This window comes from Melospiza melodia, chromosome 20, assembly GCF_035770615.1.
Source record: "Melospiza melodia melodia isolate bMelMel2 chromosome 20, bMelMel2.pri, whole genome shotgun sequence".
NCBI classification, from domain to species: Eukaryota; Metazoa; Chordata; class Aves; order Passeriformes; family Passerellidae; genus Melospiza; species Melospiza melodia.
In genome coordinates this window covers 3,494,926-3,520,047 of record NC_086213.1, presented here as the reverse complement: position 1 = coordinate 3,520,047, position 25,122 = coordinate 3,494,926, and the positions used below count along the sequence as shown (strand labels likewise).

Here is a 25,122-nt window from a genome sequence, read left to right as displayed (position 1 = left end):
GTCACACATGGAAAACAGATTAAAAATCCAGGTTTATTTGCCATGCAAAGCCAATATATCCATATTTCTAATGCCAGAACTCCCACTGTTTTTTCCTCAGTAACCACGCAGCTCTGTCAAAATGTTGTCACCCTGCAGGCCAGCAGACTTTGTGACACCTTGTGCTGTTGGACTCAACTGTGAATAATCACCATCATTTCCCAACATAAAAATCAAAAAGCCAAAATTGCATCCAAGTAGGAAAATCCTGATGAACTAAAACTGTAATTTCTGCCTGAAGGACTGGTGAGGGTCCAGCCTGTGTTTGTTGACAGCACAATCTGAAGGGTGGTTTCCACAATCTCACTTTAACACCAGGGTTCCTCTGCTCTAAATTTTTCAATTTTACCATGATTTTAACACCAAGGCAACCACCATAATGTTCTCATTTTTTGCCTGCAATTTCTTCTGATTCCAACTGAAAACCCATTTCTAGGTCAAGTGACCTCAACAGTCAGATTCCTGAGGGGAATGAACAGGAACTGTAGTACAGACAAGTACCAACTACTTTGACTGGGACAAAAATCCTATGCTACCACATAAGGCATCTTCTGAGCAAAAAAAAATGCCACATATTACAATAAAAATGCATTCCATTCATTTATTTTTGAATTTAAGTTTTAGAACATCAAAACTGCAGAAAAATGGGTAGGGGGTGATAATGGTAATTTCTTTATCTGCCTTTAAACAAACGTTTTAGCCATTTGCTAGTCACAAGTCCCAGACTAGAAGATGCAATAACATTAAACTACAGCTATTTCCTCTGAAGATTTCACATCTAAAATTGCTCTGTGCCTTCACCTTCCCTTTTGTCTCCATTACGTGACTGGATTTAGAAACAATTTTCTTGTCTCAAATCTATCAAATTAGGGTTTTTGTCACTGACCCTGATCTATCAACTTCAAGGAGAATTAAAATGATAACACCTAATATGCAAACTCTATATTTAATCAGCAAATTTAAAGGTTATTTAGTTTAATTTAGAAGACTGATATTCAGAACATGCTTTATTTTTAAGATGAGAGACTTTAATCTTGATGGTATTTCAGTGAGTTGTAAATTATCAAGAAACAAGGTGGTTTTGTTTAAATATCACTTAAATACTTTACTTATATTCTCTGTGTAGTTCTCTAGCAGCAAAATCAACACTTTTAGGAAGAGGTCAGCCTAAGCAATTAATGCACTAAAGGATGCCATTTGTGCTATAACTACCTATCAAATGAGAATATTTGGATATTTTTCACTCCTTATCATACATGAACATGCCAAAGCAAAGAACAAAAGGTACAAAGAATTCATTCTTCAGAGTTATTCTTTATTTCAATTTAGCTTCCCCACCCCCTTTCATTTTTTGGTTTTAAGTTCAAAGCAATCAAATATTTAACCCTACGTTTTGGGTTTTGTTTTCTCTGTTGGGTTGTTTTAGAGATGCCCTTAATTATACAATGGACCTGTGATAATGGATTGCAGGAGGGGGTTTTGGCTGTTTGGGATTTTTTTTTTTTTCATTCCTGAAACCATTTGCCTGCTTTTCAGTGCTGAAAGAAGTGAGAAGAAGGAAGGACATGCAGCAGGATTCCAAAATACTGACCTGTTTGGACAAATACAAATGTCGTGCATGTAAAATTTAATGGCCTTGGACTGTTCTTTGTTCTTGAAATGATAATCTGCCAGGAGATAATAGAGCTCAGTCACCACTGGTGGAGAGTAGTCTGCACCCTCAGGGAGAGATGGTGCCTGAAAATCAGAAAGGCAAAGGTTCATAATAAATGAGCACTTGCTTCTTCCTTGTAGAGAAAGCAACCTTTTCATCACACAATGTGAAGGGCTTGAATATGAAGACCTTGAAAGCAATTCACAGATAGAGCACTTACAAACACTAATGAACATCTCATCCTGACTATATTTTACCATTCAAAGACTAAAAGCTTTGGTGGGATTCTTATTTTATTTAAATGCAATTACCCAAGAAAACCCAACAGTATGGAACAAATCACTCCACTAATAATCACAAAGTCAACATAAAAACAGCAACACCAATTTTTACTCCTTTCAATTTAATTTTTTAAAAAACCAATTAATTATACCTTGCTGGATGTTCCTTCAATATAGGCAGATACAGTCTCCAGGCTCAGCATAGGCTTGTCAGTTCGAGGAACAATTGTGGCAGTTTTCTTCAGAAGGTTGGCCAAATCAGCAGACACAGTACTGGTTTTGTAACTATCAAATTCTGGAAGAGTTTTAGGCTTAAAATACTCAAACATGAACAAAGCATCTTCCCATGTCAGATCAACCTGAAGAGGGAGGTAGATGAGAGGGGAAAAAAATATTTCAAATTCCAAAATTCAATTCTACTAATGATAGTTTTCTATAGACTTTCTAGTTCAGAGGAGTGTGTACATTACTCTAGCAGGAACCAAACTAAACCTCCCAAGAATAGAGCTAAAGGTGCTATTCATTCATAGTGCTCACTGATTTAACAGACAAAGATATTGCTGTAACTTAGTGTAGGTCACTAAAGTCAAAATAAAGTAAAAATAAATTCATTCTACTTGTTTAGAGGACTTGCACAGAAAAACTGTTTAAAAGCAAGGATCAGTTGTAAACATTCTGAGTGACACTGAGATCATGGGTAATATGGAGAAGAACTCTGCCCCTTCCATTTCAGAGCCAAGTAAGAAGAGTTAATGAAATGAGAATCAGACAAAATTCTGAGCCCCTCTTTGAACTCTACAGAAAATTACTCTCAGAATTTACTCCTCATTTTCTCTTCACTTTTCTTTCTTGAAAGCAGTAAAAATACTCAAAGTAATTGACAGCTCCCTTCTGCTAGACTAAGTTTTTTCTCCTTTTATTGCTTTACCCTTTTAACTTTATTCTTAAATTTTGCTCTGCATTGAAATGCAAGGAAGATGCAGAGGGTAATCTCCTTATACTTCTCTTTTTCTTGTTTATCCCCTTTCTCTCATTATCTTTCCTCTCTAAGATGTACATATAACACACAAAATTTCCAAATATTCAAAGAACAGTAATGTAAGAGTATTTGTGTATTTTAAAAGGTTTGTTCAACAGAGCCAGACAATCATTTTGCTTGTATGAAAATGGTTTTGATTGATAATTCTATGATCACTTGCATTTGGTAAGTGCAAAATAGTCTGGGGTTTCTGAACAAAACCAGGGATGTTTCTCAAGGCAGGACATTGCATTGCTGCCCTGTATTTTTCTCTTCCTCCCTTAACATTACAACCCTCTTCCAGAAGCACTCTGTTGTTGCCCTTGTCCCAAATTCAATTGAATTTCACATTTCTTATGAACAGCTACCAGGTATTTACCATTAGAGATGTCAAAATAAGTGATAACATGTACTTGCAAACTTTTAACTGTGACATTTTTCACTTTCATAAACTGCAAGGCTGGCCGCTAAAACTTTCTTCTCTCAAGCTGACTTTTCCTCTCTAAATTTTCCTCAACCTTGAACTTCTTCTCAGCTGAAAATAGGAAAGTGATAGCTTAATAAAATCAATCTCTCAAAACTTTCAGGACGGCAAACTACTACGGATAAGACTAGCATTTAAAATATTCAACTTGTTATATTTATAATTTTTAAAAATATTAATATTTTTATTTTATTCTCTATAATGTGTAAAATACATAAAATTTACAAGTAAATAAAAGTATCTTTCTCAAAAATATATCAAAGTGCACTGGAACAAAACAAGAATGCATCTTTCATCAGTTCAGGATATTCCACTGACATTGGATAAGACATAACTCACCTGCTGTACTGAATGTTCTTCTAGGTACCTTGCTTTGCTTTTTTTGCTAGGGAAACCATATAAACAATAAAAACATTGCTCCAAGGCTGTTTCCAGCTCCTCTTTGTATGGATGAGTATCCTCAGAAGTGGAAGCTGCAAGTTCTTTCTGTAGTACCTGAACCTACAAGCCAAGCACAAGGACAAGGTCACCTGCAGATCACAGAGAGCTGCCCAGCTGCCTGAAGGCAGGTGATGAAAACAATTTTAGGGGATTTTAAGGGATTTCTACATGGATTTTTCCCCCAGTATTACTCATGTATTTTTGTGAACTGGTCCCACACAAGTCATTCCAATGGCACTGCAGCAGCATTGAAGTGCTTTTATTTTTCCTCCTGTATTAATCCACACTTATCTTTAATCAATGAGGTTAAATATCAGCTTCATGTTTCAGATTTAAAATCACTCAAAGTTCTCCCCTACACATCAAGCTGCTTTTGTGAATGTAACTGTGAACTAGAGTTCATCAATGCTGTGAGAAAGGAAAAGGTACAGAAGAATATCTGCCCTAACTCACAACCAGCAATTTCCTCTGCATGAAAAAAGCAGGATGGAGAGGACTTGGCAGCAAAAGAAGAGAGAGAGTTAATGAAAATCTAGCTAAAAGGACCATAGAATTGAACAGTATGAACAGTATTACACAGATGGCTACACACCAAGGAAAGTGGCTGGATTGATCCCAAATTCCTAAACACTGTAGCAAGTTGCTATCTTTACCTTCAGCACCACAAGAGAAAGCACCCATCAGTAGAATATTTTGGAAGATGCTGATAGTTTAAGACATTCATTATAAAAACTGCAGCTGAATGCCAAAAGAAGAAAGGTAAAACTTTGAAAATTCTCACTAAGCTGCCATAAAAAACAAACTCAAAAGGAACACATTCCAAGAAGACATTTCAAGGTCAAGAAAAATATGCTCACCAAGAATAACCTGTGTAGGGGCATGCTGGATATTTATTTCATGACCAAATCAAGACCCACACAACCACTGAGGTTTAAGATTCAATTTCAATGTGTTCCACTATAGAATTTAAATAAAAAAGAAATGTTTATTTGTGACCATTTCTCATTTTTCAACATCTAGGACTTCAGACTCAATTATTTATGCATGATCCTACACAAAGCTTTCCTGTCAATACAAACACTGCATGACAAGGCAAAAATCTGACTTTCTACATGTAAGAAACTCATTTGTAAGAGCTGGAATTGAAGATGCTGATTCTCTTCTGATTAAAATATCTGTGCTAAGATCAAGGTACTGTTTATTAAGAGCCAAACCCCTGAAAAAGAAAAGCAAAGACAATTCTTAGAAAGCATTTCAATGACATCTGGAGTCACAGCAGACTCATTCACACCGAGTCCCAGCAGACACCTCATTGCCAGCACTTTCCCTGTATGAATTTGTGATCAACATTTGAAATTTACAGAAAGGGCAGCTAAATAAGCTGAAGAAAAACAGTGAGCATCAGAGGATACTGTAACAAAAGCCTTCAATTCCTACTGCTACAAACAAAAGCACATCTAACAGCAGTAACAGAATTCTCACTTGAACAGCATTCAAAACAATCTCCTTTGTTACTATTCAACTTTCAAGTTCTTGGCAGAAATCCAGAATTGTTCCTAATAATTCAGACTATTGCTAAAGGCCTTAATTAATATTAACACCTTCTCTTGCACAGCACATTCATCCAGAAGCAATATAAGGACCTTGAGCAGACAATTCACCTACAGAAGGTGACCATTTAACAGTAATCTATAAAACACACTGTTCACATTCTTGAGGGCTCCTTTCTCTTCAAATAATTCATCCCACTTTATCTTTGTCTTTCCCTATCCTTCCAACACCCTCATGTCTCTGAAAACTCTGAGAACTGAATCCTTGTGTTTAATAACACTATAATATATTTTAGTTTAAGAAGCTGGCAATTCTGTCAGTGAAAATGGAGCATTTTGTTTAAAGTAGCTGATGATATTTGCAAAGAGCTGCAAATACATACACAGCCAGCTCCCAGTCATCTGTCCTTTGCCCAGGTTCCCAGCCCATACTCTGTGGGTACAGCACATTTTTCAGGCACAATTCAGACTCATCACCTGGCACGACATGAGCCTGGGAACAGCCCATCTATTTCCATGAACCACAGGGCCTGAGCCAATAAACCCCCTGGAGCCCCTGCAGGGCCAGCTCAGGTGCATCAGCATTATGCTCCTAACACCAGGGAGGTGAGGAGAGCAGGACACAGAGATAATCTGATAGTTCCAGCCTGAATCAGCCTCAGTTCAAACCCTGCTCATTCTGACTCCTGCAGAACCCCTCAGGCTTTCTGTGCCATCCTTCCCAGCTGTCTAAATTACTGTCCTGGACATGCCACTGCTCAAATGCAGAGGTAGATGGGCTCTGGCACTGAGCTGTGCCTAATAAGCTCCAGGGAGTGCTGAGAAGGGAAATCAGGAGATTCCTGAGTAGCTCTATGCAGAACTAATCATGATTTTCTCTTGGCTGAAGGTAATAAACCTCAGTGAAGTCAAGCTGAATCTGCAAAGTGCCACTGAAATGTCCCTGCAGAGGGCCCAGTGGATGCCGTGGCATCACATTATCTGGGATCTGCCAGCAGCCATGCTGTCCCAGGCTGTCAGTGCTCTCAGCTTTCTGAGCCAAGAGAAAATCAGCAAACAAATAGAAATATTCTATTTAACCCGGGGAAATTTCTTTTCTGGTGTAACAATGAGACCTCAAGGAATAATCTTAAAAAGGTCAACCATGAATGGGTGAGTCCTTTCATCTAATAATGCTACAGTATTAGTGCCCAGACACCCATTCCTGGAGCACATGAGAGGAGATGCAACACACCCATCTGAACAACAGAGCAAAGAACAGCCTTAACACACAGGAAAATGGAGGAATTCTTCATTCTCATCACTGTGCAACAGATTAACTGTGTATGTGTATTTTAAATAATATTTAGTTAATAACATGAAAACATCAGAGAAAAGAAAGCTATTTTATTCAGACTGTGGTATAAAATCAAGGTAGATACAAATTCATTAACCACAGAACAATTAAATGCATCACAGCTTCAGAGCAAATCCAGGTAACACCACACAATGTGGGAGCAATCAGGAGCATTCCAGTTGTGTAACTGAGGACAGATGATGAGCTGCAAATCTTTACTCTTATGGTTTGGAAGAAACAAACAACCAAGCTGTTCAAAACTGAATTTTCTTGGCTGAAAGTTTAAATATGTTCTTTTTACAAGATAAACAGTATTTATGTACACTGAAATGTGCAAACCCTACCTAACACTTGACAAATTCAGTCCTGTGAAGTGAGCAACTTATTTAGAACCACTGAGACAAGATGAATATGGAATCCCACTGTGTTATTTTAGCAGCAATTTTAAAGATGTGACACAACAGGTTTTTTTTGCTCCTGAATGATGTACAGTACTATCCAACTGCTTGGTTTTCCCTACTTCCCTTTCAAATCCCATGAACAAAATAAAACACTAGTGCAAGAAGCAAAACAAAGGAGAAAAAAGAGAAGAAAACAATTCTTCCTCTCAGTGAGGCAAGTCCAGAGAACAATGGGGAGTATGACAGAAGCAGACCAATAGAAAAGGGTCTGGAATAACAACCCTTTGCTATTCAGATTAAACTGACTGAAACTTTCATATGTTTGACTGGGAGAAGTTGGAAAGTGGATTTAAAAGTGTATATTTAACATGAAGATAAGGCAGTAAACAATCTAACTTTGAACTTTGTTTCCTGCTTTGGGATGTGGCTTGGCCATATGATTTTCAGAGATCAATCAGAATCAATCTCAGTTATCCCACAATTTGTACTTACATAAAACTTGAGCAGAGCACCATCTGAATTGCAACACCAGGATCTTCTTCCCAAATACTCATGAGCTGTGTTCAGCAGCATAAGTGAAGAAGGCAACATAGGAGTATCAGGACTCACTGGAAGAAAGAAATTGGTAAATATTAAAGTAGCACAGAACTGAGTTAAATCTGAGTCAATGCTTCAAGTGGCAAACAGCTTCCTCTGGTGTAAAGTGATGCTTGCAAAGCCCTCTCCTCCCTTCAGCCAGCAAGGTAAGACAACAAACAAATATTTTATTACTTATATTTCTGAGCTGGACGGTAAAGAGCTCAGGAGCGACATGTAAAAGTGAAGAAATAATCCACCTTCTTCTCCCTGGTTCTGCTGCTGCTGGCAGCAAAGGGATCGAAAAGCATCTTCCTCATGCTGGATGATCCTGTGCAGGATAATCCATGGCAGCACTGAGGACACATAGGGCTCCTTTGGTTCCTCCTGGACAGCCATGCTGCAGTCTATGATCTAATAAAGAAACACACATTATACAGACAAAGGGATGTAAACACAGGTTGGGTGTGAATCCCTCCCAAACAACCCAAAGTTGGCAGCACATTTTACCCCAAGGAAATAATCTAAAGTTGAGCCTCAGCTTCTCACAAGTGGCTGTGAAAATGCTTGAGGTAAATCATTCAGTAGGGGAGGGGTAGTAGATTATTTGCCCTACTCTGACATTCCTCTTGCAGCCCCATTTTCCACCTAGATGTGTCTCTGTTAACATGCTATATCAGCAATTCATAGTAAGCAAATACACAGCAGCAATTCTTAGCATTACTACACCTCATTATTGTACAAGAAATTTCCCTACAACCCAGATACAGAGAAACTTACAAAAATTCCTGAATTCTAGAACAGGTGTTACAACAACTGTTAAAGACCAACTTGAATCATTAAAGATCCTACATAAATTATGTGCCTGAACACTCTGTTCTCCAGAACTCCATTACATTCCATAAAACATACAACTTTACACAATAAGAGTATGATTTTGTAAGTAGTGAAGGGTCCTTGGCTTTTACAGAAGTAAATGGAGATTTGAGAACTGCAAGCACATTGAATTCTGACATTAACTAGACCTGCTTCTTAATAGAACTGCCCTTTGTAAGTTTGCCATTTGTTACCTGGACTGAAAATGCTTGTTCAGCTTTGAGGTTTGAAAGTACCTTCAGTAAAAGGCTACAATTAGCTGTATTCATAATTCTAGAAGAAATTCACATTTCACTTTTCCCCTGCCATGTTCAGATCACCCTCTGTTTTTACTAGAAAAAACAGCACTTGCAAGCAATTCTACCATGCCTGTAAGGTTTATGGGACCTTCCCCTCCAGCCTGAAGCACTTACAGGCAAGATCAGAATTTACAAGCTACACCCAGGCAGCTCAACCAGTCTTCATATTATCACTATTTCAAATAGCCCAAAATCTCAGTGTTGCTTTATCTTACCACCATATTTGATTGTTTTAGGCAGCTCAACCAATCTTCACATTATTACCATTTCAAATAGCCTAAAACCCCAGTGCTGGGATATCTTACCACCATATTTTGATTGTTTTAGGCAGCTTGGCAGTGGATCTAGCTGCTGGTAGTGGATCTAGCACAGGTGTGTGCTCAGTGCAGCTCTATCACACTGCAGACTATGGCAATGCTCACACAAAATGGTAATACCAGCTTCCCAAAAATGTAACCAAAGCCATCACTAGGAGTGGGTGGGAATTCACCCAGCAGCTGCAGCATGCCCTGAATCCTGCAGCAGGCCCTGAGTCTGCAGCAGGCCCTGAACCCTGCAGCAGGCCCTGAATCCTGCAGCAGGCCCTGAGTCCTGCAGCATGCCCTGAATCCTGCAGCAGGCCCTGAGTCTGCAGCAGGCCCTGAACCCTGCAGCAGGCCCCGAGTCCTGCAGCAGGCCCTGAGTCCTGCAGCATGCCCTGAATCCTGCAGCAGGCCCTGAGTCCTGCAGCAGGCCCTGAGTCCTGCAGCAGGCCCTGAGTCCTGCAGCATGCCCTGAGTCCTGCAGCACACAGCACATCCCTGGTGCCAGGCCATGCCTTACCTGGATCAGGTTGTTTGTTAATCGAACCAGGCTCGGTGTGACAGAGGAGTCTTTCAGGATGCTGTTAACTGAGGATAATGAAGTGTCTATTCCTGTCAGCAGCTGTGTTACCGTAGCAACCCACTCCTCTTTAGCAGAGGCTGCTGTCATGTTAATCATCTGCTGAATTGCTTCATTCAAGGCAACATCTGAGCATTCAAAGCATTGCTTGTAGTCTTTCAGTTTGAGCAGGGAGTCCTAGGGAATGTAAATATGAAAAAGATCTATTATAACAATGAAGAGTTTATTTTAAACATGAATGCACAGCAGGGCAAAGCAAAACATTATACTCGGTTAATGTGATTACTTCAATGAAATGAAGCAATAACTTTAAATGCAACATTAAAAGGACAATAGGAGGTGCATGGATCCTGGATGACAAATACACAAGTAGGATCTAAATACAAAAAAATCTTCACATCTTTCTGCTTTAATAAAAGATGCAAGGAAAGAAAATAGGAAAGGGATGGCTGTAGGTCTGTAATTCTAATGATCTACAGCTGAATAAAGCCCTTACAAGAAACAGGGTTTGGATCTTTATGATCTCGTGCTACCATTTTATTACTTCGTAAATAACAAAGTGGCAACTCCAAGGCCAGTGTAATAGCAACTTCTCCTGCTTTTTTCTGCTCTAAAGAGGTTGGGTCACCAGATGGAAAATGTGGGACTTGGTTCAGTGCAGTTAAAAACCCATCAGTCTCTTTTTGTGCAAACATTTTTTCCCCAGAAAAACCTAATATACTCAGCTGAGCTGAGCTCATTAATACACTTATTAAACACTTATTTTTACAGTGTCAAATGGTCTAACTCTACAGCAATTATACTGCATGTATCAACAGTTTCTCATTCATGCAGGAGAGAGTCTTTACAGCATAAAAATCATTCATATGCTACATAACCAAGTTTCAGAATGGTTCTAAGTCACCATATAGTCAACAGCAGCATGAATTCATCCATAAAATAACTCAGGAAACTCAAGTTTCTGTTCATTCCATGGAGGCCTCAACATCTTGCATCTTTAGCCACATTCTCAGTCAGCAGAAGCTGGCACATTGCTAATGATGATGACAAAGCTGTGATCTTCACAGCATTTACAGGTTTGGTTCCATGTCTGGCTTTGTAAATAAGATTCATAACTGTTAACATCCACTCCAGAAATCCTTCCATCCAGTTTTCAGGAGTAAGTCTTAACTCCTTACTGAAACAGATTTTGTAAGAAACAAAGCAAACCTGGAGGAGAAGCAGCTGAGCTGGTCTCTCAGGTATGGATGTGACAAACTCCAGGTGTTTGGCTCTGCCATAACCATTGAAGCACAAGGTTGGCCTGAGCAGATGCACCACAGCATTGTAGTCCCCTGCCTCATAGAGTCGCTGGATCTCTTCCAAAGACTGGCATCTCTCCAGAGATTTTAGGTTCTTTTCAATCTGCAAACATCACAGATGATACAATCTTAACCACAGATGATATAATCCTAACTTTTGTTTTCACATATATTTGACTACTGACACTTCTCCCAGCTTTTAATGGGGAAGGGAAAAGGGAAAGGGAAAGGGAAAGGGAAAGGGAAAGGAAAAGGAAAAGGAAAAGGAAAAGGAAAAGGAAAAGGAAAAGGAAAAGGAAAAGGAAAAGGAAAAGGAAAAGGAAAAGGAAAAGGAAAAGGAAAAGGAAAAGGAAAAGGAAAAGGAAAAGGAAAAGGAAAAGGAAAAGGAAAAGGAAAAGGAAAAGGAAAAGGAAAAGGAAAAGGAAAAGGAAAAGGAAAAGGAAAAGGAAAAGGAAAAGGAAAAGGACTGTTTCAATACTTTACTGCTGCTTTAATGTTTTTATTTTGCATAAAAGCAATCTAAAGATGTACAGGACCAACAGATACAAAAACTGTAGTTTTTGTAGCCTTGACAAAATATTCAAACTACCAAACCCTCACTCTGAGATGGAGCAAACTTCCCTCAGAAAAGAATTGATTCATGGGTGACATTTGAAACTGGGAGAGATGGATTGTGAGGGATGGAACAGGGAACACACACCTGCAAATGAGCTCTTACCTCCTCTAAAGACACCACAGAATCCACATGCAGGTTGGGCAGGCGGATCACGGTGCTGCTCTCACTGCCAGCCTCAGCCTGGCTGCTGCTGGAGCTCTGCAGCATCTCAGTGCAGATATCATAGTTCTCAAGTGCCTGTTCCATGTCTCCCTATGGAAACAATACACAGGAAAACAATCAACCAAAAAAATCCTACAGTTCTCACAGCAGAAAGTCTCCAAAACTTGTAGAAAATGTTTAAATTTAATGCAGGCTGTGTGATTACTGCATGTCCTCAAAAAATTATAAAATAAATTCAACTGAATAGCTCAAATTAAAGCAAAAAGATTTAAAAATATTTACCAATTATTTCAATAATGGATGGAACAAATCAGAAAAATGGAATTCAGCCTGTATACATTTTTAAGATTGGTGTGGAGTGCTAAAATCCCTTTCCTTAAAAAGGCAGAAGAGTAAACCAGCAGAAATAACTCCTCCATTTGTGCAAATTAAAACACTGAGCAAAGAAACATTCATTTATTCTGCAAAGCGAATGAACTCTCCTTGCTCTGTGCAAAGTAAGTACCGAAATTGAGATGTCAGGGAGGCATGCACAGGCAAAATACAACTCTGCATATTACAAGGAAAAAAGTGCCAGTAGTTGTATAGGAACTCTCATTTTTTCTAAATAACTTTATTGGAAAGGAATCCTTAAATGCAGGGAAAAAAAAGGGGGAAGGAACAAGTTAGTTCACACTTATGAAAACTGACTCACACAACTAGTTGACAACAGATTTAAACATAATTATTGCATTAAAAAACCCTCTTTGATGTCCTGGGGAAGCCACACTGAGACGTAGAAAAAGACTGAGATCAAATAACATTTCTTTCAAATTATTCCCTTAGTGATAGGCTTAAAAACCTCTGCTTCAAAATTTGCATATTAAATTTAAAGTCTTCAAAAGCAGAACCACACCACCTTGAAAAAGCAGAGGGAACAGTAAAAAAAAAAGAGCCTGTTTCAGTTCAAATCTGAATTTTGGTGTTCCTGAAACTCTGACAGTGTCCATGAATCCAGACCCTCAAAAATCTTATGTTCTGCAGCTCCCCAACACTATTCCAAGTAGCTTTAGTACAAATATTTTATTTTAAGCTGAGTACAAGTTCATTTAAACAAAGACATATATTAAACATATCTGAATATTTGCTGAGCATGTGAGACCTCCTACTTCATTTCCACCTCAACCCTCAGGGGAAGTTAATCATATTTAGAAGCAAAATGAAATCACTATGTTTTAAGCTGATTTTATCCACATGCCTAAAAGAGTAGAGATTCCTGAATCAGCTGCATCTGAAGAATATTTGTAGGGAGACAGAATATAAGAAAATAAAAGTAGTGTAGAAAGTAATCTTAGCCCTAAGGAGCTGCAGCTGGGCCAGTTATCAAAGATTAGGAACAGGCCTGACTTTACCAGGCCACAGCTGTAAGCAATGAGAAGAAGAGTGCAATAAAGGAGTGTGGTGGCTCTTTTTGAAAAAGAGAGGGTAGCCTTGATGTAATATTCAAACTACCAAACCCTCACTTCTTCACAAAGTAGCCAGGGAGAGTCAGTGACTGTGTGAAGAAGAAAGAGTCAGTGCTCTGGGGAGCTGACCACGAGAAAACACCAAGAAGGTGTTCAACTTTTGCCATAAGGAGATAACAGTATGGAACACCTGTGATAAAATGATAACATATTGACTTGAATTTGGGACAAGCTGTGTTTGTTACACCAAAAGCAAACCCCACCTGCAGTGCCAGGAACCGAGCCTTGAGCCAATAGACTCGAGTGACAAACTCCATCCAGCCTTCCTCAAACAAATCTCGCTGTGAGGATGCAAAGGACAGCTGCAGCAGGTCTCCCAGAAAATGGGTTCCTGGGAAGTCAGGACCAAACTTGCCATTCACAGAGGCAGCAGGACAATTTCTTGGAGAAACTGCAAGTCAATGAATTACATTTTATTATTAAATTACTGGCATCCCATGGAAAGAGTCCCACAGAGCAGAATTCCAAAGGTCTGATCTACCTGAAGGTAAACAATTGATAAAGCAATAAAACACAGATCTGGAAGATATTAAGAAAAAATAGCTTCAAAATCCAGTGAATTCCTGGAAACACTTCTTCATACACTCCCAGTGTTTTTAGAGTTTGAAGAAAATTTAAGTTCTCACCTGTAGAACTCTTCCCTTTTGTCAGTAGCCACTGATCTAATTGCAGCTCCATGCAAGAAAGGCTCATTATCATCATATCCTTCAGAAAAAGTAAGGAGATATCAAAAGAGTATTCACAGCAAGAAATACATTAAAAGAAGTATAAATAAAAAAAAAATCACTAAATTTGCAATTTACTTCAAAGAAAGCCTTCATCTTGTCCTCTTGGGATTTCTATTCCCAAGCTATAGCTACTTCTTCTGCCTGAGGTGTACAGTAACCAACAAATCAACAGGTACAAAGGCAAACAATACTCAGAACCATTAAAAAAGAAAAATCTCAGTTCATGGAAGAAGGTCAGAACAGCATTGCCTGGTGTTAGAAAAAAAGTCATCCTTACTTTTTAACTTGGCTGAAATAAAACTATATTAAATTGCCAAATCATGCCAAAAGCACGATTCCAGAATATAGCAGTAGCACTGACATTTGAAAAATAACACAAAATTTAAGAAAAGTAAGCAGTTATGCAGTAATAATGAGAGCCAAGGGAATACATTTATAAATATATTTACATTTGTTTTAAAAAGGGCACATATATATGAAATATATACATAAATAAGTCACAGGATGTATAAAAATTTAACATCTGCTACATAGAGGCACTTTTGTTTGTTTTGCAAATGACATCAATGGAACACAGCAATTTCCATAATTAATATTTCATTTGCAAAGAAGTAAAAACACTTGATCTGAAAAAATATTTCCAACTGAAGTCATACCAAAGGCAAATAACTTTCCAAATGAATACAGACTGCTAACATTAAAAAGATAACATAGGCTGGCTCAGTGGCCAAGAATTATCAGAACTGGTTTTATAATTCAAGAAATATCATCTTCTACCATTAAGCTGGTTTAACAATAATGTAAAGAACTTATTCTTTCTTCTATTTGCTTTCAGGAAATTCCAGATGGATAAAGGTAATAAAATGGTAATGCTGAGGAGGTGGTTTTGGTTTGTTTTGTTGTTGTTTGGGATTTTGCTGTAAATTTCAGGTTATCTTTAAACTACAGAGTATCTACTCTACTTAAAGCAGCAATACTGACCCTCAATCAGGCAGTGAGAACAGAGCAGCCTCTGTTCTGACCTGATGACAAAACAAAACTGTGTCACATCAGAAGAAAAGGAAGGGGGGAAGGAAAAAAGAAAGAGCAACGACAGAATAAAGGGGTAAAATATACCTGTGTCTATGACATCTCTGTGGGTGTATGTGTGCACAAACACACCTTACACACAGGTCAGAGCTGCATGTGGCATCACCCAGGTGTGCTCAGCCCAGAACAGCTCCAGGAGCTGCAGTGCACCCAAGTTTGGGACAGTTACCACAGCTGGGACAAGCAGAGCTGAGCCAAACCTGTGTCTGCTGGATCTCACTGGGTACTTTGGGCACCCTGACACCAGGACAACAGCAAATATGGAATAAGGAAAGGTGCTGCATTACCTTGATGTGTTGATTGCTTGAGTCCCTCAGGAGTGGGTTGGGGAGGCTGCTGCTGTGCTTCCTCCAGCTGTTGTAGATGCTGAGCACCACCTCACACAAACCAGGAGGCCACTTCACCAGGAACTTCTGGCTGATGACTTTCAGGTATCTCATCATCAGCTCCAAGATCCCACCATTGTTCAGGTTATCCAGCAGGAATTCATGAACATCCTGTTTTTCTAGAAAACAGAAAAACACAAAGGCCTACATCTAAGGTTGAGGCAGATCATAACTTGAAAGAATTAAGTTTCAACAGTGTTTTGTGCCCTTCTATCACAGCAGTTCTGCACTGCACATGTGCAGAATTCAGTTACTGCATTCCAATCTGTTTAAATGGAAATTCCACACAACTGGGCTCCTGCACAGTGATTGAGCAATTCCCCAAGACTTAAAAAATTAGTAGCAACTGAGATACTTCTATACTATAAAATTATACTTTTTAAAAAGCATATACTTACATATCTTCAGGCATGACAGAAAAATACAGAAAATAAAGCACACAATACAGCAAAACCAACAAAGAATGAGCAGAGGATATAAGGCAATCCCTACCAGACTCCATAAATGTTGTAGAATCAAATGACATTCTGTGTGGTCCAACATGCTGAAAATTCTCCTCTTTGATCTCTGATTGCACCTCATAGTTATTGAAAGGGTCCTCCTCCTCCTCAGGGTCCAATTTCCTTAATCTGTGTGAAAGAGGGGCAAGAACCACAATATCAACAAAGTCCTCATTCTTTATTACTAGATGAAATCTAAATATGAAACACTGTGCAAATGTTAACAGTGAGAATATATTACTGAAACAAATTCAGAGATTTGCATCCGGTTCCTTTTGTCCAAATCAAGATTACTTTATTCTATCCATTTTGATTTGGGCATTGTCCACTAATTCACTTTAACAGCAGTAAAAGCTGTTTTATTTAATTTTAATTCAGCAATTTTTACTAAAAGTAATATTATTAAATTTATCAGAAGATAATGCACCACATCTGCTTAAAAAAACCAAAAAAAAACATTGGACCAGTAGTTTTAAGGTTGGGAGGATATCAATCAAACAAAATCTCAAACAGCTTCACCTCTGATCATCTTATAATGAAAGTTTTTGCAGTACAGTACCTGGAAGGAAGGAATTTCACCAACAGCTCCTGAAAGTCAACCTTCTCCTCTTTCTTACACTTGGTGTTCCGAACTCTGGCAGATCTCCTTTTGGCTGTTTCTCCACTGTCTTCTGTAATTCTTCTTCTCTTCACTCCTTTCTTAGATTTATCACCTGCAGATATGTCACCTAAAAACATAATGAAAAAAACCTCAAAACCTGACAGGTTAAATTGACAAATAAAAAGTGAGTAATCTTTTTTATTTTTAAAAACATAATTACACAGCAGCACTTGAGATTCATTGGTTTCCTTCTGAAGACAGTGCCAAAAAAATCTTGTACAGATTTCAAATAAATATAGCTGACAGTTTGGTCTTCTCAGCTTCTTAAAATGACACATGAGCAGAAAAATAACACAGTCATCTTTTTGTAAAGCAGCTCATTCATTCTAAGGAGCTCCCAGCATTAAAAGTTTGATATGCATCACTGCTGGATGGAGTCACAATTTTTCACATCCTAAAGACTGAAAAACTGAAGTGTGGGGTAACAGCACAAAATCAGAAAAGGTCAGATACTCCTTCACTTTCTCTATCAGGTGTTACACATATGCTGAAAAGGCTCTGACTCCACCAATGTGCAGCTGAAAGACAGCATGTCCCAAAGAATTCTGAAGTGGTTTTTATACCCAGATAAGTAGGAAAGGTATCTTGAATCTTAGACTGAAGTACCTTGCTCACCTACAGCAGCTCCTGGCTCCAATGAACTCTGGCTGTGACTTGGGAAGTTGGGTGTGGTTGGAGTGTAAGGTAACACAGGATCTGGCACTGTCACCACTGGATTAGTGCTGACAGGAGTTGCCTGAATAACACTGACAGGAGTAGAGGTGGGAGAAAGCATCAAATGTTGAACTGGGTCTCTGTACTCTGAGAGATCAATTCTCTTTCCCAGACTGGGGCGAGGAGGATCACACGTTGTGAGGTGCTGATACATGGCAAGCAAGGCTTCTCCCAAACACTTCCACCTGCAAGGGAAACACAACAGCATCACAATGTCTTCACTTCTTGTCACACTATTTTCTATATTAAGTTTACAAACCTAACAGCATTCAACATTGTTTTTTCACTAACAGCAAGAGCAGCTTCTCAGTGGGACAACTATACACACCTGAGCGTCAAAAATCTGTTCCAGCACTCAAAAAATGTCTCTAAAAACACAAGGTTCATGCAGTAGTTGCTGAGGAAATTATACCAAAAGCTAAAAAAAAAGTAGTGTCAAAGAAAATTTTCAGGTTCTGCATTCAATCAGCAACACTAAAAGAACTCATCCTTATTCACGTGTGAACAATTTCTCTGCAATACAAACTACATGCGGAGTCCATTAATATTCCAGAAAAACTTGTGCAATACAAAAACCAAACCTCAATCCTTTATGCCTTAATAAAGACACACATAACAACTTACTAGTATCCTTATATCTTCCTGCAAGTAAAGAATTGCAAATTTTTTTCTGAGTTTTCATTATTCCAGTAGTAAAAACAATTTTTAAAAATTAAAGTTGCTTTGAAATTCACATACAAACTAGTCATATATGAAAATATTAAATCCAGTAATGTGTTGGAATAGCTGCCAAATCATTCTCAGATAGCACATTTGTTTTTTACATCACTGGTTTAAAATCAAAAGTTGAAAACTAATAGCTGTGGGGATTATGCTAAACCATAAGCACACCAAACCAACCTATAACCTAGTTAGAAAACGCTGGGGGAGGTTGGTTTGTTTTTACAAGGAAATAAAAGGTGTTTTGAAGAAATCTGAAGCACAACACAGTTATCAGGATATGTGCTTCAGAGGATCTTTTTGAAAAGAGAAAATAGCAAGACGTACGTGAAAAAGGGAATTGGCTGCACCAGCCTGAGGTCTGGCTCCCTGTCACGCACCAGCAGCGCCTGTCTCTTCTTACGGAGCTCCAGTGCCTCACTTATGATCCTCCCTGCTTCAGCTGCACCCACAGTCACATTATGGATAGACATGTCACTAAGAAATAACAAAAAATGGAGATAGGATAGAAAGTTTTTGTTTGCTGGGTTGTTTTATTAAAGCCTAGAGGGGATTCATTTAATACCATCATGTAAAGTAACAAAAGCAGCATTAAAAGAAGCATTCACATAACATCATGTTACCAACTTTATGGCACACTTATATATAGATGTCTCAACCACCAGAAATCTTTGTTCTGAATGATCAGTTAACTTAGACACATCCTGTCAATTTTATGGGCCTCTATTTTCCCACTTTCCTCCTACCCACTCCTCCTATAAAATCCATACAGAAAGAAAAGGGGAGTTTTTGGTGTGGTTTTCTTGGGGGGTGAGAGTTGTTTTGGTTGTTATTAGTTTGTTTTAATTAGGAAAACTAAAGTGAATGCTGCAGGGATCAGGAACTAATTAGTAAAATAAAGGCAGCTGATTACAAGAGATCTAGGTATGAAAATAAATGAGCAGCAACAAATGGATTATTTTCATCTTTCTACCTTGCTTCAAAAGGAATTCCTGAAGAACATTCTGTCAGCAGCACCAACATGTTATTATTCAGAAGGAAAGTCAGCAAGGTAAAAGCACAAGATCTGAGCAACCCCAAACCCAAAATTTACACCCCAAAGGCAGTATATACTCTAATAAGACAAAACTCACCATTTGAGAAACATCCTTAAGGAATCTTTCTGGAGGCAAGGCTGCTCCTCAAAGATCTTCTCCTTCAGAACCAATCCTTTGCTATACAGACAATCTTTTTCCAGAGCTTTGCAGATAAAGTACAAACATGCTGAAAGAGAAATAAAAATGGAATGGTCAATGGCTGCTTTGGTTCATTCAAAGCTCCCATTTCTGGGCCTCACATACACCACTGAATTCCACCCAAATGTGACATTTACATTAATTAGTCCAATTGCTTTGTAAGGTGTTAAATAATTACATGCATACAGTTAAAATAGCCTATTGTGTCTTCCTAGGTACTGTATCCAGAAAAAAAAAAGTAATTAATTTTGTTTAAACAATGTTTGGAGTACATCTTTCACTTATTTTCAAGCCTGTTCTGGAACAGAAGAAATTAGAACCATAAAACAGCAACACAATTATTCACCATTTTTATGTTATCAAATGTCTTAACTGCAGATTCCCTTATGAAGCAAGCAGTGTATCCCCTGCTGTAACTACAATTAATCCTTCCAGGCTATGAATGAGACTGTAGATTTATACCCAAACCCTGGAGTTATGCAGCAGGAAATTACTAGAAAACCAAAACCAACATAGGTGGAAAGGTAGAGGAACAGTGTACAGGGAACTTCCTGCAGAGGCTCTGATCTGTGAGACCACAGACATTTATTTTTAGGGTAACCAAAAATAAATAATAAAACTTCTCCAAACCATCATGCTTTATAATTCAGTAAAATCTCTATCATGGAGTAGCAGTCTCTATCAAACCCTGCTGCATTGCTTAAGCAAGAGACACTTCAACCTATAGATTTCATTGTAACAATTTTTTCTGGTATGTAAAATCACATACTGAGATGCTTTTCATGCACTGTACTCACTTGTGTAGTCACTGAGTGTATACAAAATTGTGATAAGGTTATCCAAACAAGGCCAGTGATCAGGATTGCACCTGAGCCCTTCCTCAAAAGCGTGACGAGCCAAGGGCAGGCGGATCAGCTTTATCGCCACACGACCGATTTTATACCAGAGATTCACATCAGTGGAGTCCAGCATTACAGCCTGGAAATACAACAAACAGAATCATCCACATTTCAGACATGCAAACCCACCTTGCTGCAGGACTGGCACTGCTTTAGTTTTCAGCAGGACCACAACTGCTTTGGTGGACCAATTTTATCCCACACAGCATCAGAAAAACCACAGTATTCAACTGTACACTGACATGATGTATGCTGGATGTGTCTGTCTGTATTTTAAGAAGTTTTTACAAATATTAAGGCTCCAGTGTCTAATTTCAGCTGCACTGTACCTCCAGATAGAACTCCATGGCTGTCTCTAAGTCATCCCGCTGTGCTGCCAGTTGTGCCAGGTTTTTATAGGTGGAGTATTTTAACATCAAACCCGGGTGCTTCAGCCCTTCTTTCTCATCACCAGAAAGAACGGCCTAGAAATAAAAAAATAAATGCAATGTGGGCATTAGGAATCAGACAAGTAACAAGTACTGACATTTCTAGTTAGCCAGTTAGAAGTGAAGTAAGACAAAATACAGCAAACAGTTTCCAGAGTGTCATTGTCCCAAGGTCACTGACCTCTCTCAGGAGACGAATCTCAAGTAGCTCATGATAAGCTTTAGCAGACTCCTCAAATCTGTCATGTTTCTGAAGGTCCAGAGCTTTGTGGTACAAAGCAAAAGCTTCTGCTTCCTGTGATTTAAATAATTAGAATGTATTTATTAAGAAAACTTTATTAGATATATTTATTGTGTATTTCAGTGGTTTCACACTTTCAATACTTTCTGCTATACAGCAGAACATTTGTGTTACTGTCCTAAAATAACTCGAGTGAAGTTTTAGTTGCTCTATCAAGACATAGAGTGACTAAACTTTTATAAGAACAAAATATCATGGTTGAACAAATCCCTACAACTAGAGGACAAAAGTCCCATTGAGACAAAACTTCATTAAGATAACTGTGGAATGACTCACCTGAGCTTCCTTGGTCTGTGTTTTGTGGCTTTTGAAGGTACCTTCATAGTCATCCTCAACCGTGGAGCTCGCGTTCAGCGCTGCAATGCGGATCTGGAACGGCAATTGAGACATCACAAGAAATGTGAGAAATGTGACACCTACAGTCCTTTGAAAACTGGATTTTTCTCTTTTTTTTTAATTAACTGGTACACAAACAATACTGAGAGATCTCTACACAAAGTTACAAGAGCTGTCATTAATTTAATCATCCCTAATTGCAAATAAACAAATATCAAAACCATTTCCCATCCAAAATCAGCTGAAAAAACGAAATTTCGAGTGTCTTGCAAGCAAGAGCTTTCCTAAATAGCCATATGCATTACAGTGATTTTTTTCCAAATTCTTAAATTTACCAATAACTACAATCACTCCGAAAACAATGTTCTCATTATGGCAATTTATTCTTAGTCCCAGGGAAAGAGGAAAATTCTCAATTTTATTGCTAGCTAAACACCTCAAAAGCCATCTCAAAAAAGCCTTACCATGTTCACAACTATTCACAATGTCTTTCTCCAGGAATAGAAAGAAGAGTCTATCACAAACAGGCCTGGAAAGCAAACAGGATTAGAATATTTATTCTGTTCACAAAGAAAACATTCAGAAGTAAAAGACAATACTTTACAGGAATACTTTAATAACCAATTAACCACCACCCCATGCTAAGAGATAGCCCAACAACTAAGGAACAATGATTCCACTGAGGAATAATTTTAATTGCTGCCACCCCTGGTACAAGAGAACCAGTGTTTGTCCCACAGCTGTTCTGAGTATCCTGACCAACCTCTACAGACCAGCCCCAATGCAAAAACAAGTTCTAGCTACTGCAGACACACTTACATCTACTAGATGGGTGCAAACAAAAGAAATGGAACTTTTTCTAACTAGCATTTCTTCATTCTGAAAAAGAACACTCATACTTCCAGTCCTTTTTACCACTGATAAAAAGTTTGAAGGGGTAAATACACTTTTATAACCTGTAAGTAATTTTTTCTTCATAAGTAAACTCATAATTTATATTGAATTAACTGCTTGAAACATCATGTTAGTAAAGGCAAAAATTATGAAAGAGCTCTGTGCTGCTTTATATAAAACCTTCACTGCTACATGATAAAACATTCCCATCAACTCAAACAAGAAGATGACATATGCAAGACAGGCTAAAAACAGTCTTTAATATGCATTAATAGAAGAGTAAATCCAGAATTAACCACAGCAGGAAGCAGTGGGAGTTTTGAACTCTAAGCTGAATTAACTCGTACATCATCATGATGAGTTCTGCATGTGGAGAAAATAAGCCTGACAGGAATTTCACTCATTCAGCAATGCTGGCCCATGCACCACTGGTTCTCCCTGCCTGTGGTTAAATCAGACTGACAACTGCACAGCAATAAAGCATTTTTCTCTTTAAAGTCACCAGATAAACATTAATAAAACTTCAAATCTTCAGGACAAACTCCTTGTCTATTTTCACATTAAGTAAATACATGCAGAGATATTAATGGTTGCTTTCAGATAGACTGAGTTACACATTTGGACAGGGTGTAGATGCTTGTGACATTTAAGTAACTCAGTCTGTATGATCCCAAATCAATTACATGTTTAAGTTGTAAATCCACTTACAAAAATGCCTGTATTCAGTAATATGCCCAAGACTTTTGCTGAATCCAAATAATCTTGCTCAAGGTGGCAGAGGAAGGCAACAGCAGGGACTACAGTCAAGGCTTTACACCCGAGGCTGGACTCTTGGGGAAACTGCAACTGCAGAAAACGTGGGAAAACAATTTCAGTTCCACTTATTATTTATACTGGAAGCTTGTAACAGGCAGGAACTTAGTGACAACCACACTCCTGCCTGGTGTTCCCAGGCTGAAAGCACAGAACCAAACAGGACTGAGGTGCTGCTGGCAAGCAGGGGCAGGTGTTGCCCCACAGCTTTGGCAGGGTGTTGTTTCATTTTACTTCAAACCAGGCACTGCACATGGCTGCAAAACTGAGGGAGGGAGTTACAGCAGTGCCACAGCACTTCTAAACTGAGTGTGTCACTATTAGCACTCCAGAGGAACACAGATACACGAGACAAGCAGGCAAAAAATAACTCCTCTCTCATATTAAGTACAAACCAGTTTGAATTTTAACAGATACAAGAGTGTCTCGGCTATAAATCTGTGGCTACAACAGGTGTGCACATCCTCAAAGGCAATAGGACTTTGGCCTTCAAAACCTTCCCTCCTTTAACCTTAGCAGTTTAGAATTTAAGCAAATATTTCCAAGGTCAGCTCTTGCTCCCAGAACTTGTGTTCGCAACTTCTAAGTAAGAAACAAAGGGAGTGACTTGGGCTTTCCCAGCTTTTGTTGTTCCTGCTACACTGGGGATCCACGCATTGCAGTTACACGTTCAATAACACTTGAGTTTTGTTCTGGGTTTCTTTCTTTAACATTGCAAAGCTCCGCCTCGCTTCAGCACAGCCGTTCTGACGGAACACGATCACTTTCCGCACGGAGCCCAGGGACGCTGCTCTCGCCGCTGGCCCGGAGGGCGGCACACGGGGCCGGGAGCCGCCGTTCGCCTCCGCCCGCGGCCCCGCGGAGGGATGGGCACGGCCGAGGCCGCTCAGGCCGGGCTCTCGCCACCCTCACGGGGCAGGGCCCGAACGCCGCTGCCCCTCCGCGGGGCCGGGCGAACGGGACACTCACCTCGCGGGGCGGTCCCCGGCATGCCGGCGCTGCTCCCGGGGGGTTCCCGGGCTGTTCCCGGCGCGGCTCCCTCAGGCTCCCGCCGCTCCCCCGGGAGCCGCGCTCCGCCCGTTTCCACCGCAACCGCCTCCGGAGCCGCCGCGCCAACAACGCAGCGCCGCATTGGCCGGGCCGCCCGGCCGCAGCCAGCCAATGGCAGTGCCGCGCACTGCGGGGCGGGAGCGGCGGCTGAGGGCGCCTCGGGGTCGGAGTTTGTCCCGGCCGGGAAAGCTCCGGGCTCGGGATCCCGGCCGGGAAAGCCTCGGGCTCACGGTCCCGGCTGGGAAGCGACACCCCCGTGCCGGCCAAACCACGTCCAGTCCTTCTTTAAACACTTGCAGGGATGGTGATTCCGCCACCTCCCTGGGCAGTGTTAAAAATAGGTTAGGAACTGTTGTAGAATAGTTTGTAATTGTTAAGTATGTACTATAGTTTGGTTGTTGTAAAAGGGGTTAAAAGGGTAGTTATAAGAAATACGGTACTGAGCATACCGTATTGCACCTAAGTGAAATGCATCTCCCCAAGCGAAACGAGCCGGCCCGGGCAGAAATGTAATGGCCAGTCGAGCGTCTTAAACCTTCATGCAAATAAAGGATCCAAACAGAAACCAATCCAAAGGGACAAAAAACAGGATAAAAAGGGGCTCCTGACCCACTGAATTTGTGCTGCTCCATCGGAGATATCGCTGCTGAAGAAGCCCCAGCATCCTCGACGGGAACGCTCCTGCTCGGGCCGGCCCCCCTTGTTTTAGGCCTTTCTCTTTGTTATAATAAATACTGAAATCACTTTAGTACCAGGAGTCCAGTCCCGTTTTTAACAGGCAGCACGGTCTAATGTCTGAATCAGTTTTTCTGTGGAGAAATCGCTCCCAATATCCAATTTAAACTTCCCCTGGCACAGCTTCATTGCATCAACACCAAAGTACCAGGATAGCAAAGTGCTGCTGGCCTCACCTCCCCTGGGCAGCCTGGCATCTGCCCCTGAAACAC

The 25,122-nt window shown here is 39.7% G+C and overlaps 1 protein-coding gene across 5 annotated transcripts in view; it reads right to left on the bottom strand.

Annotated features, from left to right (window-relative positions):
* CABIN1 (calcineurin binding protein 1) overlaps positions 1–24,177 on the bottom strand; it is a 116,569-nt gene extending 92,392 nt beyond the window's left edge. For 3 of the 5 annotated variants that reach the window (XM_063172944.1, XM_063172949.1, XM_063172946.1), the window contains exons 1-23: positions 24,095–24,177; positions 23,021–23,158; positions 21,883–21,947; positions 21,359–21,451; positions 20,963–21,076; positions 20,683–20,817; positions 20,252–20,432; positions 19,353–19,482; positions 18,547–18,696; positions 17,392–17,684; positions 16,684–16,852; positions 16,117–16,253; positions 15,526–15,743; positions 14,048–14,126; positions 13,625–13,812; positions 11,857–12,006; positions 11,047–11,241; positions 9,778–10,014; positions 8,041–8,194; positions 7,697–7,812; positions 3,816–3,977; positions 2,127–2,333; positions 1,631–1,776 (exon numbers count right to left, since the gene is read on the bottom strand). In XM_063172944.1, the coding sequence (XP_063029014.1) occupies positions 1,631–1,776; positions 2,127–2,333; positions 3,816–3,977; positions 7,697–7,812; positions 8,041–8,194; positions 9,778–10,014; positions 11,047–11,241; positions 11,857–12,006; positions 13,625–13,812; positions 14,048–14,126; positions 15,526–15,743; positions 16,117–16,253; positions 16,684–16,852; positions 17,392–17,684; positions 18,547–18,696; positions 19,353–19,482; positions 20,252–20,432; positions 20,683–20,817; positions 20,963–21,076; positions 21,359–21,451; positions 21,883–21,885 (3,257 nt within the window). In that variant the 5' untranslated portion in view covers positions 21,886–21,947; positions 23,021–23,158; positions 24,095–24,177. The remainder of the gene's footprint in view (positions 1–1,630; positions 1,777–2,126; positions 2,334–3,815; positions 3,978–7,696; positions 7,813–8,040; positions 8,195–9,777; positions 10,015–11,046; positions 11,242–11,856; positions 12,007–13,624; positions 13,813–14,047; positions 14,127–15,525; positions 15,744–16,116; positions 16,254–16,683; positions 16,853–17,391; positions 17,685–18,546; positions 18,697–19,352; positions 19,483–20,251; positions 20,433–20,682; positions 20,818–20,962; positions 21,077–21,358; positions 21,452–21,882; positions 21,948–23,020; positions 23,159–24,094) is intronic. The other 2 variants (XM_063172945.1, XM_063172947.1) reach the window with 1 other exon arrangement.
* Positions 24,178–25,122: the final 945 nt, after the last annotated feature.